The sequence below is a fragment of the Glycine soja genome, chromosome 4, assembly GCF_004193775.1.
Source record: "Glycine soja cultivar W05 chromosome 4, ASM419377v2, whole genome shotgun sequence".
Taxonomy (NCBI): Eukaryota; Viridiplantae; Streptophyta; class Magnoliopsida; order Fabales; family Fabaceae; genus Glycine; species Glycine soja.
Window position 1 is genome coordinate 17,643,672 of NC_041005.1, and position 16,317 is coordinate 17,659,988.

The 16,317-nt window shown below is 35.3% G+C and overlaps 2 protein-coding genes across 3 annotated transcripts; both read left to right on the top strand.

Annotated features, from left to right (window-relative positions):
* The first annotated feature begins 301 nt into the window (after positions 1 to 301).
* LOC114409467 (probable choline kinase 2) lies at positions 302 to 7,283 on the top strand. 2 transcript variants are annotated; one of them, XM_028372942.1, is made up of 9 exons: positions 303 to 454; positions 1,551 to 2,819; positions 3,055 to 3,176; positions 3,365 to 3,560; positions 4,585 to 4,702; positions 4,793 to 4,840; positions 5,162 to 5,262; positions 6,010 to 6,142; positions 7,026 to 7,283. In XM_028372942.1, exons 2-9 carry the CDS (start codon positions 1,629 to 1,631, stop codon positions 7,124 to 7,126), a joined length of 2,010 nt encoding a protein of 669 aa, XP_028228743.1. In that variant the 5' UTR covers positions 303 to 454; positions 1,551 to 1,628; the 3' UTR covers positions 7,127 to 7,283. The 2 variants fall into 2 exon arrangements, with proteins under 2 accessions (XP_028228744.1, XP_028228743.1); XM_028372943.1 differs by lacking the exon at positions 7,026 to 7,283 and having other exon boundaries at positions 302 to 454; positions 5,162 to 5,312; positions 6,010 to 6,113.
* Positions 7,284 to 12,815: 5,532 nt separating this feature from the next.
* On the top strand, positions 12,816 to 15,217 carry LOC114408135 (auxin transporter-like protein 2). The gene is made up of 3 exons (XM_028371239.1): positions 12,816 to 14,328; positions 14,462 to 14,648; positions 14,782 to 15,217. The coding sequence occupies exons 1-3, from the start codon at positions 14,282 to 14,284 to the stop codon at positions 14,956 to 14,958; spliced, it is 411 nt and encodes a 136-aa protein (XP_028227040.1). The 5' UTR covers positions 12,816 to 14,281; the 3' UTR covers positions 14,959 to 15,217.
* Positions 15,218 to 16,317: the final 1,100 nt, after the last annotated feature.

Below are 16,317 nucleotides of genomic sequence, written 5' to 3' on the forward strand. Positions count from 1 at the left end.
CAAGACATTTAGTTTATGAAACTACTAAACGCCAGTCATTTCAATTTCAATTTTCATAATTTCAAAACATACTACAACATTTTTGGCATAATTTTAGAAAGCAGCAGTCTAATTTTAACCTTATTATTTTCAAAAACTAAAAAAATCCTCCAAATTGAAATTAGATGCGTAGCAATTAGCATAATAGCATGCAGCACCATCACCACCTTTGTTCATGGGCGGTGGAAAAGAAATTTAGACAACCCTTTCCCTCACACACACACACACATATATATATATATATATATATATATATATATATATATAAACGCATTCGGCATTTCCCTCGAAACTCTCAACCGTCACTCTCTCTCTCTCGAAATCTTCTCTCTTTCTCTCTCATCAAACAACCTCTTCTCCGGCGGCCATACCTCCGCGCGCTGCCTCGCGGTTCTCCCCCGAATATTCTGTTGAGGTTCGTGTTTTTATAATCTTCAATTATTATTATTCTTTTGAATTCATTAGTTATCTTCAATGCCGTCTCTGTCACGAGAGTTTCTCTGTTTTTGTGGCGTTTGAAATCTGTGTTATGTTTTGTTGGGAAGAAAGTTGATGTTAAAAAATGGTTTTGATGCACGCAGTTGTAATGTTGCAATTGAATTGTGGTTAGTTACATATCGATTTTTTCCGGTTGCGTTTTAATGAATGCGGTTCGAAGCAGAAAGCCTAGTTTGTGGAATTAAGGAAATTGTGAAGCATTATGTTCTTGTGTGAGTTTCTGTGTTTATCGCGCTCTTCAGTGAGATTTGAGAAGGATGATGCAATTTGTGGCGTTTGAAATCTGCCTTACGTTTGATTGGGAAGAAAGTTAATGGATAGAATACATAAGATAAGAAGTGGAATTTGTTAATACAATTCTATCCATTAAAAGTTGTTAGAAAATGGTTTTGCATATTAATCAATGCGGTCCTAAGTAGAAAGCCTAGTTTGTGGAATAAGGGAAATCAGTGAAAAGGAGGATGAGACGTTTAAAACTGTAAGTTGTTTGGGCTCTGAGAAATAGGTCAGAAAATAATAATCCTGATGCATTTCATGAAATTTGTCTAATTTTACATTGTTATGGCTTACCAGGTTGATGTATGGTTTTCTAGCGATTTTGGTTGGTGATTGTATGCCTTTTATCTATCCAATTTTTTATTGTTTGCCTAATCTGTAATTTTTTTTAAGAATGCCTTGTACTGGGAGTGGCCATTATCCATTTTAGACCTTGCCTACCAAAAAAATAACAATTTAGACTTTTCTTCTTTTTGGCATCTTTGCAAATCAGAAAATAAATGAGATACTTACTCATTGTTTACCAATTTCAATGCTAAAAAATCTTGGGCTTAATTTTATGATTTACATCAGTCTCCGATCATCCCATGATGTTGCTTTTGAATGAAATACTTATTGTATCAATTCACTAGGGGCAGCAGTAGGGAACTGCATCATGCTATTTTGTTGCTGTGGTCAAGAATTTCTTGGATATCATTTTGATGAGTTGAATGATTCTGTTTTATATTCTTTTTCAGGTCTTGAATTCACTAATAAAGGAAAGTTGATATTTTCAGTAAATCTTTGCTGTACTAAAAGTTTTGGAAGTTTTTGCAATGGGTGCAACTGAAGATCTTGTGAACAGCACACAGGGTGCAGCAGAATGTCAGGAAAACCGCACCACAGGTCCTTCAGAAAATCCAATAAAGGACAACACCAGTAGTACTTCAGAAAATCTTGTACAGTACAAAGCACTAGATGCAGAAAATCCTGTAAGTGATCAACAAGGTGGTGCAGAAATTCCTGAAACTGGAGGTGCTGAAAATCCTGCAAGTGACCAAAAAAATGTGGAACAAATTCCTGCAAGTGAGCAAGTGGGTATTGCAGAAAATATGGTAAATGACCAAGCAGGTGGTGCAGAAGATCCCACAAAGGACCGAACAGCAGGTGGTGCAGAAAATCCTTTAAATGACCTAATATTTCTTGCACAAAATCCTGAAAGTGAACAAGCAGGTAGTGTGGAAAATCTGTTAAGCAACCAAGCAGGTGTTGCAGAAGATCACACAAAGAACCGTGCAGCAGGTAGTGCAGAAAATCCTTCAAATGACCTAATAGATCTTGCACAAAATCCTGAAAGTGAACAAGCAGGTAGTGAGGAAAATCTGTTAAACTACCAAGCAGGTGGTGTAGAAAATTCTGCAAAGAACCATGCAGCAGCTGGTGCAGGAGATCCTCCAAATGACCAAGCTGCAGATGGTGCAGAGAATTCTGCAAAAAACCTATCAGCACGTAGTGCAGGAGATCCTCCACATGACCAAGCAGCAGATGCTATAGAAAATTCTTTAAACAACCAAACAGAAGCTACAGAGAAACTTGTAAAGGATGAACAGGGTACTGCAGAAAGTTTTGTAGAAGATGTAGCAGATGCTGTTGAAATGCCTGAAAACAGCCAAAGAAATGGTGTTGAAACCCCTGTAAGCAACAAAGCAGATCGCCTCCCAGAAGAAGCAAAGGAGATACTGAAATCATTGGCAAGTAAATGGGAGGATGTACTTGATGCAAATGCATTGCAGGTGATCCCTCTCAAAGGGGCAATGACGAATGAGGTATTCCAGATAAAGTGGCCAACTATGACAGGGGAATTGTCACGAAAGGTTCTTGTTAGAATGTATGGTGAGGGTGTGGACGTGTTCTTTGATAGGGATAATGAGATCCACACATTTGAATTCATGTCAAAGAATGGGCAAGGTCCTCGTCTACTAGGACGATTTACGAATGGCCGTGTTGAAGAGTTTATCCATGCACGGGTAATCTGATGTTTTTTATTTTATTTTGTCTTAATATTGATACTCCTTCAACTACCTTTTAGCAATTTGTTATATTGGATGCACTATACAACTTTGAACTACATTCAATTTTCATTGTTTATCCTACTATATAAATGGTTTGTAAAATTTAAGCATGGCTCCTTTCTTTCTTTTATTGACCTCTACAGCAGTTAAGAACTTGACGTGTTCATACATTTGATTGTGAATTTTTCAGACATTATCAGCATCTGATCTACGTGATCCATCTATTTCTGCTCTTATAGCAGCCAAAATGAAGGAGTTCCATGATCTAGATATGCCTGGTGAAAAGAAAGTCCATCTTTGGGATAGATTGCGGTATGTGCTATTTAAACACCTGTTCCAGCATCTCCATTAAATATGTATAGGAGAGTTTATATTTGGAAAATGAAGGCAATAAGAAACCAGCTCTTTTATAAATTTTATTCAAATAACATTATTTTAACACTTCCGTGTTTTAATTACACCTTGATCATTTCTCAAATATTTTTGTTACACTATTTCAGAAATTGGCTTAGTGAAGCCAAACGTTTATCGTCCCCTAAAGAAGTTGAAGCTTTTTATTTGGATACAATCGACAAAGAAATCTCTATTTTGGAAAAGGAACTATCAGGCTCTCACCAACAAATAAAATTTTGCCACAATGATTTACAATATGGTAACATAATGCTTGATGAAGAGACAAATTCTGTGACCATCATAGTGAGTTTCTCTTTGCGGTAGTTAGTAAAATAATGGTTTTGTTGATAACTCCTTTGTTGGGAAATGATATAGTGCTTAATTTTCCATGGGTGCTTCTCTGAGGAAATAATTAGTTGTACTTATAGCATAAAGAATTGCTGCCAATTTTTCTTTTTGTATACGTTGATAAAATGATTTTTCACTAAGTAGTAGAAAATTCTGTTACACTTTAAAATGTCTTGTGGACCCTGCTCATTGAAATGTACCACAAGTTATGAAGTTTATTTCTAGGAACGTGAACTTCAGAATGTAACATTCCCATATTTATTGAGCATTAAAATATTATTCTCAATCTCAAATATTGTCTGTGCCCAAGAAAGTAGTAAGACCTTATCCATTTTTGTTCCTGGTGAGTGGTGGGAATTTGAAACGTTATATTCTCATTTCTCATAGGAATATGTGAAGTTATTTTCTTACTTAAATTGTTGTAACTTCTATTTCTACTTTTACTTTTTATTCTAATCGTTATGAATTTTAGAAATTATTTGTAGGAATATAGCCAACCAAAATGTATTTTTGAATTTACTCAAGAATAATATTCCTGGAAACAATATAGCTAGGAATGCAACATACCTTGAAACAAATGTCACCATAGCCTTGACCAAAACAAGAAGAAAAAGATCACTATAAAAGAATACCATAGTCATATTTTTGACAGGATAGTACTTAAATGTGGCTTTAAGACTTTAGGCGATCTTAGTTATTGCTTGATGAATGTTGAATGTTATTGGTTTCTTTATTGCTTAAGCTCTCTTCTGTATTTCTTGGGAGACTATGGAATCTATTTGGTTGATGACATATATGATGTGAGATTGTCAATGATGATATATATCTGTATGTGATCACTTTTCTCCTTTGTTTTTATTTATATATTTTAAACATGGCTAAATGTACGAGAAACTGGTTTACTCTTGGTTTTATTTTGCCAAGGGATCAATGGGCCATAACCAGCAAATACGATTTAAAATGCTACCTTTTGCAACAGGACTATGAATATGCTAGTTATAATCCTGTAGCATTTGATATAGCAAACCACTTCTGTGAGATGGCTGCTAACTATCATACAGAAGAGCCTCATATCCTTGACTACAATAAATATCCTGGTACGTGGCCATGTGGACTTTTGAATTTATTTTCATTCATCTTATCATATTGTGAAAAATGAGTTTTTATTTGGATGGTTCTCTTGACAGATTTTGAGGAGCGTCAAAGATTTGTGCAGGCATATCTGAGTACCTCCGGTAATGGATTTCTTTAAATCTCTCTATAATGTTAAGAGATTGTATTTCATGGCTGTCTTGTTTGTCATTTAAATTGTAAGATTGATTCATTATTCATCTTCTACCATAAAACATTATAAGAAAAAATGGTGTTTGCTTTCAATTTACTGACATTGATGATCTTTTTCATATTGGAATAGCCAAGTTGTATGGTTTAAATTAAACAAACAGTACAGATGAATCATCAATATGCCCTTGTATTTGACACTTAAATAACCATGCATCACCTTATGGACTGGAATTATCATGCTGTGTTCCTGAAATTGTGGGTCTTGAGTGCAGGTGAGCAGCCTAGTGACAGTGAAGTGGAGCAGCTACTTCAAGAAATTGAGAAGTATACACTTGCAAATCATCTATTCTGGGGCGTTTGGGGAATAATTTCGGTATCTTCACTTTCTCAGGGAATAATTTAGCTGAGTCCTTAGAGAGAGAAGTAATTCCATCCAACTGTTTTTTGTGCACCATTTCCATAAAAATAAACATTACATGCTACTGAAAATAAGTAATGCTGAATTCTACCAATGCTTTTCTTAGAACAACCAGGTAGGCATGAATAATAGATGTGAATTGCTTTTTGTTGGTAGTATTATCATCATCATTCATTATTACAACTGATGAAACAAATGGCAATTGCATTTTTCTATTGCTGTGTCATAAAGCATATTTCTCCTGAAAATGTTATTGTTAGGTCAGACACCTACTCTCCTACCACAGTGCTTTTGCATGTTGGTTTAAACAAAGCTTTTATTTTCTTTTGGGACAAAATTTACAAATTTGAGGTTTTAAGAAAAAAGTTAAAAAGAACTTTATTATTTAGCCTCTCTGAAATGTGTTTTCTCTTGTAAGAGAAGCACTTGTGGGTGTAGAAAGACTAATCCTAAAGGTCACGGTGACAAGAAATAGTTGCACTCCATAAAGGGGACCGTACATATACTGCATTTGGGTTTTTATGAACTTTGAAATTCTCCCGTCTGAGCTTGCTCATATTATGTATTTTGTTGCCATTAGCATAAGATAATTTCTCCATATTGGACCATTAGAAATCCCACATATACTGTATAATATACGCTGTAGTAAATAGGGTAGGAAATTCATTCTTCATTGTCTCATCTTCTGATTAATTTGTTCAGGCACAAGTAAACACTATCGACTTTGACTACAAGGAGTATGCTAAACAGAGATTTCAAGAGTACTGGGCAAGGAAACCTTATCTTCTAATAAACTCTGAAGCGCCTTCTCCTTATAATGTGCCTGAGGGTACAGGTATTTGATTTAAGTTGTTTTGTGTTTAGTGCCTTTAACGATTCATCATTATGGATGGTCCTTATATTTTGTATTTTATCATTATTTAGAGCCTTTCTTTTTATCGGTTTTAGAGCCTGCTTAAGCTTATTCTAGGAGAAGATAATAAGAAGAAAAAATGAAATGAGATTTTCCATAAGTTAAAATTAGCTTATGCATAAATTTAATTTATAGAAGTTTTCTCATATAGCTTCTTTAAAGATGAGAGAGCTTATACAAATAATTCTGTGCAAAAGTTAGTTTAAATAGAGAAGTTTATTTAATTTTTTTCTCTTAACTTTTTCTCTTAGAAGTGTTTTTGGTTAAACTTACCCAAACAGACCCTTAATTCATTAATCCAAGTTCAAAAGCACTAGAAAATTTCATTTATGTATCTTTTAACCTAAATATTCCGTGTGCCATACTGATTGATGGTCATTATTATTGGCAATTAGTCTGAATCATTAATTATGGCAGGAGAGCTAGCTTTCAGCATTGCCCACCAAATCGAAGAACTCTGTTATCTTTAGGAAAAATAGATGAAATGAACTTTCTCATAAGTTATAATTAATTTATGCATAAATCTAATTTGTAGAAGTTCTTTCATATAACTTCTCTAAAAGATGCCAGAGCTTATACAAATAAGTCTGTGGATAAGTTAATTTAAATAGAGAAGTTTATTTATCTTAACGTTTTCTCTTAGAATATTTCTGGATAAGTTTATCCAAACAGACCTTTAATTCATTAATCCAAGTTCAAAAGCACTAGAAAATTTGATCTGCGTATCTTTTGACCTAAATACTCTGGTGTATTGATTGAAGGTCATTGTTATTGGCAATTAGTCTGAATCATTAATTATTGGCAGGAGAGCTAGCTTCAGCAGTGCCCACTAAATCGAAGAACTCTGGTATCTTTAGGAAGATGAAGAGAGTTTTGGGTCTCGGCTTGTTCAGGTCTAAGAGCTAGGACAACAACTCTGCTAGCTCTTTTTTGTTTTTTTCTTATTTTTTGCTTTCTCTTTGACTAAGAATATCAAAATGAGAAAAGTTAAGAATAGTTACACATAAATAATGTACTAAGCAAGCATTAAGTTTTGGTATTATATTTTATTCATTTTTTTGAATTTCTTGCTTTTTACTTTGTTAACTCTTTATCTCAGTAGGCAGTACTGGGTGTAATGTATAGTGTTGTATACAGGTTTATTAAAATATAAAATATAATTAAAATATTATACTACAAAATAAAATTTATCACATTATGATTTGTTATAAACAATTTATTTTATATAGTAATTTTAAAGAAGTTGCCAACTTATTTTCATATATATATTTACACCTCAAATTTTCCGTGCATTACATGGGTCCACCGTCTAATATTTTATGGAACTTAAATATGAACCTTAATGCTACTTTGTATTGCCAATCCAGTTTTTAATTTTTAATTATTTATCACAATTTTATTTATTTCAATTTTTACCTTAAATTATTAATTAAATAAATATGAATTATTTAAATTTAATGGCATATTTATAGATTTATTACGTTTATTATTGCTATTCATAAAATAAATTTAAAGTAACTATTTTTTGAAAATTTGAGCATAATTATTGATACGAATTTAATTTTACTGTTATAGATATATATGTCTAGCTTTTTATAATATTATTGTTTTTAAAATATATATTATTAAATTAAAATTATTAAACCTATATAATAAACGTATGTACGCATATTATACACATATTATATACACATAATAATTTATTTCTTAATTTTATCTTTAATTATTAATTAAAATAAAATATTGTGAATTATTTTAAATTTAACTACATAATTGTTATTATGTACCAATTTTACCATTGCTAATATCATTAAATTGTTACGATTGATGTGAAAAAAAATAAAATCTAAAAATATTATACATCACTGTCAATAAAAAAAAATACTTATTTTATCCGGAATGTAGGACTATTTTTTCTAATATTTCTAACTCTAGATGAATTTTATAAGAAAACTAGTTAACCGTGTAACTCATAAGCTACTAAAGTAACAAGAGCTTCACAATTTTATGCTCACAACTATTATTTGATTATATTCTCACCTGTATCCATGTTTTACTTACAAATGAAATGTCACAACTTTTTTTTGTTAGAAAAAACCCTGTAATCCCGTGCCTGAATGGGCTTGAGACTTTCAAGCAACAAATTTTACCCTACACACGTTCCTGTATATAACTAACAACTACTTTGGTTTATATATGTTCACGTCATTTAGACATTTACCACATATTGTTCCTTAAGATTTTAAAGCTTTCTATGCTTTTCTACATAGAATCAAAGACGGTTCTAACAAAATTGATGTCTTAAAAATTACAATGATCATTTTATAAATAATTCCAACTTTTACAAAGGAATCAATGTTGAAACGTCTATTCAAAAATGATTTTAATAAAAATTGATGTTTGAATAAGATATTCGACGTTAGTTTTACAAAGGAACTATCCTAAATGGACTTTATTTTTTCAATTTCACTTCGGTCGTTTTCATTCCTCTTCGTGCCCGTTCCCTTCTTCTCGTGCTCACATACCTCACTCTTGCGCTCTCACTCCGATGCCACCACCATCAAAGTTTAAAGTTCCCTCTCTACGAAGGTAAGAACCCTCCTCCAACATCCTCACCATTTGCCAATGCCAGCAAGCCACCAGCAACAGTGGCACCACCACACCTTCTTCCTCCAGTTTTCGACCTATCTATAACCTAACCAAACCTTTATTCTTCTTTCTCTTCTTATTCTTAATATTAACCTAATGGTCGAACATCTCTGCCACCTCTTCTCCAAACCTAACCCCACATCACTGAGTTTCTTGTCTCCCAAATTCCCCAATCACACAACCTATTCGCCAAATCCATATCCACATGCACGAAACCGAAGCTCACGAGGCTTCTCAAACCCGTTGTTGAATGAGGCAATGTGTAATAAGTGAAATTAGAGGCTTGATTAGCAAGTTAGTTGTCATTAGAAAAATGCAGATTAAGAGGGTATAAATAAACGCCCTTATGTACATTCTCATTCATTCATGAATAAAGTTCTGAATTGTTCCTCTTATTCTTTGAGAATAGAGAGTGAGTGAAGGTTCAATTGGATAATTATATTCCCAATTGTTACATTGGTATCAGATTAGCTCGGTGACGATGGTGACCACGAAGGAACTCGAGACTCGCATGGAATTCTATGAAAAGAATCTCTCTGATCGTCAAGAATCAATGCAGAAAACATTGGAAACAGTGCAGGTATCGATTGAAAGCCTCATAGCAGCAATCACAGCGATGAATGCCGGCAAGAAAATCACGAACGACAAAGATCATCACAGTGAAATGCCTACCCCTGAAGAACAAAGAAGTTGTTTGTTATTACTATTGATGGGTGGTAAAGCCTTTGCGTGGTAAAGCCTTTGCGTGCAGAACAACAATAACAAAGGGAATTCTTGGCAACAAATCATTCACGATGCGGGAAGCAGATTCAACACGGGTGCATTCGATGATCCAATAGCAGAAATTGCAAGATTGAAGCAAGATGGCCCCTTGATCGATAAAACATTGAGACATTGTTAGCTTGAGTATTAATTACAGAAGATTTAGCATTAAGTTTCTTTCTTTCTGGGTTAAACCCTGAGCTTGAGAAATCAGTAAGGGTTCATAGGCCAAAGACAATTCAAGAAGCTATACGAATTGCAAGATTACAAGAGGGGGTCCTTCAAGAAATGGCAAAGAAATTCTCACCAGCAAAATCCGTAAGTTTTGAATCTCAAGTCAGATATACAAGATCTTGGTCTTCTACATCTCCCTAAACTAAAAGTTATCCAATCACCACCTTACAACAAAGTCAATCTCAAAATCCTACATTTTCAACACTGCCAACAAATTCTAAGGTATCATCCACAAATCTCAGCTCTAGGAAGCAAATTAGTGAATGAATTGCAAAAGGACTATGTAGATTTTTGTGGTGAAAAATGGGATAGGGATCATAAGCAACGATGTAAAGTATAGTGTAAACTAACTGCTATTTTCGGTGCACAAGATAATATGACTGCTGAATTTACATCTGAAGATGAACGGGAGCAGGAAACTGAATTAGTAGAACAAAGTCTGGATTTAATTAGGGATGCAGATGTTCATATATCCCTTAATGCATTACAAGTTGTAGCTGGGGGGAACATCCTGCAAATGACAGGCTTAATTAAGAAACAACCAGTGCCTTTTTTAATGGACACTGGAAGTACACACAACTTCATTAGTGCCAAGTGGGTAAAATCACTCGGACTTAAGTCTCAAAGCATAAAAAATTTTCCAATTATGATTGCATCTGATAAACAAAGGGTTATTACTAGAAGTTGTACTCAGGTAGAATGGCAGTTTGGTGATCATATTTTTCAAGCTGATTTTTTAGTGTTTCCTAGCAGTATTTTTGGGGTGATTCTGGGTATGCAGTGGTTCAAGACACTAGGTGACATCAATTGGAATTATGCTCAGCTGACAATGCAGTTTCAACATCAAGGAAAACTGGTCTACTTACAAGGTGAGCAGATTTCAGAGAACATCATGGAATTGGAAGGTAAATTAAAACTAGCTCATTGCTAGGCCATGTTAGTAGCACTGCAAGGACCAGTTTGCTATAATGAGATATCGGTGGAGGATCACAAGTTGACTCAAGAACAGGAATCTAAAATGCATTAGTTGTTAGAGACATACCAACAACTATTCAATGAGCCCATAATGTTGCCTCCCAAAAGACGGTATGATCACAAAATCTCCTTGGTTACTGATAAACCATTCTGTTTGAAACCATACAGGTATCCACATGCTCAAAAGGAGGAAATAGAAAGACAAGTTAAGGCTTTACTCAACACTTGGGTTATCAGAGAAAGTGGAAGCTGCTATGTGTCGCCATTAGTTTTGGTTAAAAAGAAAGATGGCTCATGGAGATGTTGCACTGATTTCAGAAAATTAAATGCTTTGACAATAAAGAACAGGTTCCCTATGCCTTTAATAGAAGATCTATTGGATGAATTAAATGGTGCGAGTTACTTTTCTAAACTGGACTTACGAAGTGGATACAACCAAGTCAAAATGGTAGAGGAAGACATTCATAAAACTACCTTTAGAACCCATAGTGGGCACTATGAGTGGGTTGTGTTACCTTTTGGACTCAACAATGGACTAGCCACATTTCAAAATCTGATGAATGATATTTTCAGGGAGCACCATAGGAAGTTCATTTTGGTTTTCTCTGATGACATCTTGGTCTATACCAAGACATGGTCAAAACACATTCAATGCCTGCACACTACACTGCAAATACTACAAGAACATAGCTTGGCACTCAACTACAAAAAATGCAGCTTTGGCACGACCAAAATCAATTACTTGGGGCATTTGATTTCTGCCAAAGGGGTGCATCCAGATCCTGATAAAATTAAGGCAATCCAACAGTGGCCAAGACCTGAGACAGTAAAAGAATTAAGAGGATTTTTAGGTTTCTCAGGCTACTATAGAATATTTATTCAGAACTATGGGAAGCTTGCTAATCCACTTACACAACTACTGCAGAAGGACATTGAATTCAGATGGACAGAAGACACTGAATCAACATTTGCTAAATTGAAACAGGCCTTGACATCTGCTCCGATATTAGCTTTACCAGAATTTGGTCAACCTTTCACAGTTGAAAGAGATGCTTCAGGAGTAGGTATTGGTGTTGTACTTCTTTAAAAAGGCCACCCAATAGCCTACATTAGCAAAGCCATGGGCCCAAAGTATCAATTACTATCAGCCTATGAGAAAGAATTCTATGATATATTATTTGCTGTGAAGAAATGGCAACACTACTTCCTTGGACAACACTTCATAATCAAGACTGATAAAAAAGCATTAAAGCACCTTCTTGAGCAACCTCCAACAACCTTGATGCAAAATTGGGGATTAGAGAAACTCATGGGATTGGATTTCAGTATTGAGTATAAAAATGGAAAAGAAAACGTGGTAGCTGATGCACTGTCAAGGCAGAAACAAGGAAGCATAACAGCAATCTTCCAAGTCACATCTTAGTTACTGAGGGAGGCCAAGGATTCATGGAAAATTGATACAAAATTATAGAAGATAGTGGACCAAATCAGGATAAATCAGGGTTCTTACAAGCAATACACATTTGATGGCACATTTCTTTGAAGAAAAGGAAAAGTGGTAATTGGAGCAGATCTGCAAATGAAAGAAAGGATCTTGCATCACTACCACAACAATGTAACTGGAGGACATTCAGGGGACGATCTAACATATAGGAGGATTAAAGAACAATTTTATTGGAAGGGATTGCATAGGGAGGTCAGGAAGTGGGTGCTGGAATGCCATATCTGCCAGAAAAACAAACCATTGTTACAAATGCCTACTGGATTGCTTCAGCCATTATTTGTCCTAGATAGAGCCTGGAAGTCCATTTCAATGGATTTTATTGTGAGGCTCCCTAAATCTAATGGAATGACAATTATCTTTGTGGTTTGTGACAGATACACAAAGTATGCTCATTTTATACCATTAGCTCACCCTTTTGGAGCAGCTAAAATAAGAGAAGTATTTATGGACACCATTGTAAGATTACATGGTTGGCCATCCGAGATCATTTCTGATAGGGATAACATCTTTATAAGTGCCTTTTGGTCTGAGTTGATGCAACAACATGAAGTTAAATTGCTTAAATCCACAGCCTTCCACCCTCAAACTAATGGACAAATATAGGCATTAAACAAGACTATAGAAGGATACTTGAGGTGTGTTACCGGTGAATTACCTAAGAAATGGACAAAATATATAGCCTTGGCAGAATTGTGGTATAACACTAAGTTTCATATAGATATCAAGATGACACCATTTGAAGCACTATATGGATACCCTCCTCCTATGCCAAATATTACAGTACAAGGAGAATCATTAGTAGAAGCAGTAGCTTATACGGTAAAAACCAGACAACAAATAACAAAGCTTCTACAGGATAATTTAACAAAGGCTCAGGAGAGGATGAAAGAGTATGCTGATCTCAAAAGGGTAGACAAAGAATTCAACTGTGGAGACTTCGTTTACTTGAAAATACAACCATACAAGCAACTAAGTTTGGAAAATTCAGCATTCCACAAGTTGGCTGCAAGGTACTATGGACCTTTCAAAGTAGTAGAAAGAGTGGGCAAAGTAGCATACAAACTTGAGTTACCTGCTGGAACAAGAATACATGATGTATTTCATGTTTCGTTGCTAAAAGAACATCATGGTCCTCACATAGCATCACAAGAACTACCACTATACAATGAGGAGGGTGAATTTGTACCACAACCACTAGTGGTTATGGATAGAAGAATGAAGAAAAAGGGCAACAGAGCTGTCACAGAGGTATTGATTCAATGGCTACATACCAAGCCAGAAGATGCAGTTTGGAAGGAATTACACAGTATGCAACCCTACTTTCTAGATTTTGATTGGAGAGCTAACAGGCCTTGAGGATAAGTCCTATGTTTGAAGAGGGGGAAAGTTGTAATAAGTGAAATTAGAGGCTTGATTAGCAAGTTAGTTGTCATTAGGAAAATCCAGATTAAGAGGGTATAAATAAACGCCCTTATGTACATTCTCATTCATTCATGAATAAAGTTCAGAAGTGTTCCTCTTATTCTTTGAGAATAGAGAGTGAGTGAGGGTTCAATTGAGTAATTCTATTCCCAATTGTTACACAGTGTCAATGTCAAAATCATCGCGGATTTGCTCCAAGCTGGCGTGGACCCGACCGCGACAACGGAATCCCTCATGCCATACCGCTCGTAATTTGGGTTGGGAGCCTCCACACGTTGAAGCTTCTGAAAGCCAAAATCGACAAATCTGTTCTTCACAAGGTCGCGATGATGGACCGATTCGACACGATGGAGTTTCTATTGGAGCGCTACGACAACGACGACTAGGAGTTGGACATGGATGCGGTGGACTTTGAGGGGGCGATGGTGATCCACAGTGCAGCAAGGGAGGGTTATCCAGTTTTGTGTCTTGATGGGAGGAAACCCTAATCGCGCCGACAAACCTTTTTATGCGGCATGGTGGTTCTATTTATGATGCTTGGTTTAACTGTGCTTCCAACGAGGTTGGTTTCTGAAGTGATTAGAATAGCTTATGCTACATTTCATGTAGCTAGTGTCCTCCAATTAATGCATTGATTCAATCTTTACATGCTTTTCTAGTTAATGTTTAATTATTTTCATATATATACATGTCAGGTGGCTCAAGTTCTGCTTATGTTGCCATACTCATTTTTCCCAACTGGGAATACTTTCTGGCACTCTTGGAGAAGTCTTCTACGACTTGCTAGGTGGCTGGACTGCTTACCTCATTAGCACACTATACGTTGAATACAGAACCAGAAAAGAGAGAGAGGAATTAAATTTCAGGAACCATGTCATCCAGGTTCCACTCTCCCATTCTCAAATTCTAAATATTATATTGCTTCTTACTTTGTCTCTCTGCAACTTTTCATATATACTTCAATCTCAATGTATGTATGTATCTATTTTTAACACGTACAACTTAACTATAGCAGTGGGTCGAGATTCTTGATGGGCTCCTCAAGAAGCACTGGAGAAACATGGGCTTGGCCTCCAACTACACATTTCTTCTATTTGGATCTATCATCCAACTCATAGCTTGTGCAAGGTATTATCTAACATTATCAATTCAATTCAAACTCAACTGGTATTGGCACTCGTCCATTTATTAAAGATTTTATGGCACAAATTGGTCAGGTGTGTTATTGAGAAATTAGAATTGTATATGTGCTAATTCATAAATTCCATATCATGTTTCTATGGTGGTTTTTATATATCATTCTGCTAATCACAGTCATTTGTCATTCACTCTGCTTTTTCTCTTCTGAACAGGCTAGCAGGCATGCTCTAGCTACAGACGAATGGTTGAGAGTTTAAGGGTGCAACAATGTCTATGCGCTCGGTGACTGTGCCACAATAAACCAGCGAAAAGTCATGGTAATTTATACAATATTTCTATTATATAATATCTAATTATATTGCTTCCTAGCGTCTACATACACGTGTAAGTAGGTGACATTCGTATCCATAGACTAATCAGTAATGCAATTTTTAGTCTGGCCTTTACAGTTTCTTTGTTTTATTTTTCGTTAGAGACATATTTAACTTCTATGAAATTGAAACAAATTACACATTTTCTTAATGGACAATCTAGAGGGTTGTATTAATTGACAATTACTCATTTCTATTCAAATGTTATCTTTCTCTCTGTTAATTGTGAATTAATTTTGGCCATTTTAGGAAGATATTGTAGCGATCTTTAAGAAGGATGACAGACAATTCTGGAATACTTACGGCCAAACAATTTCAAGAGGTCATGAAAGATATCTGTGAAAGATACCCTCAGGTTAAGCTATATCTGAAGAATAAACAGATGCACAACATTGTTGATTTATTGAAGGAAGCCAAGGGAGATGATACAAAAGAATCAACTGAACTAAATATTGAAGAACTCAAAAACTACACTTTCCAAAGTGGATTCTCAAATGAAATTTCTTCCTACTACAACCTAGGTTCATTCCATAATTTGCTTGTGGCATTCACAACTGTATTTATAAGATGCATGCTTCCTAGTGATGTGACATTGAATTTCTGAAAATTCATAACAGGTTGCATCTCAGCGAGGCACTTACCTGGCCAAGTGTTTTAATCGAATGGAAGAGTGTGAAAAAAATCCAGAGGGTCCTCTCAGGTTCAAGGGAGAAGGTCAACATCGGTTTAAACCCTTTAGGTAACTAAATAGCTCCCACCTTTTGCCCAATTATGTTTTACATTTATACGATTGATAGGTGATCCATTTGCCAATGTTTTTACTTCTTAGCACATTGTTGATTGCTCCCCAAGGTACAAGCATTTAGGTCAATTTGCTCCTTTGGGAGGAGAGCAGACAATTGCCCAGCTTCCTGGATATTGGGTTTCAATTGGCCATAGCAGTCAATGCCAACATAAACAAGCCTACATTTGTGGCCCCTTACATTTATGCTCTTCACCAATGGGAGTCTGAAATCCCATTCTAGCTCTGGGTAAAGGAA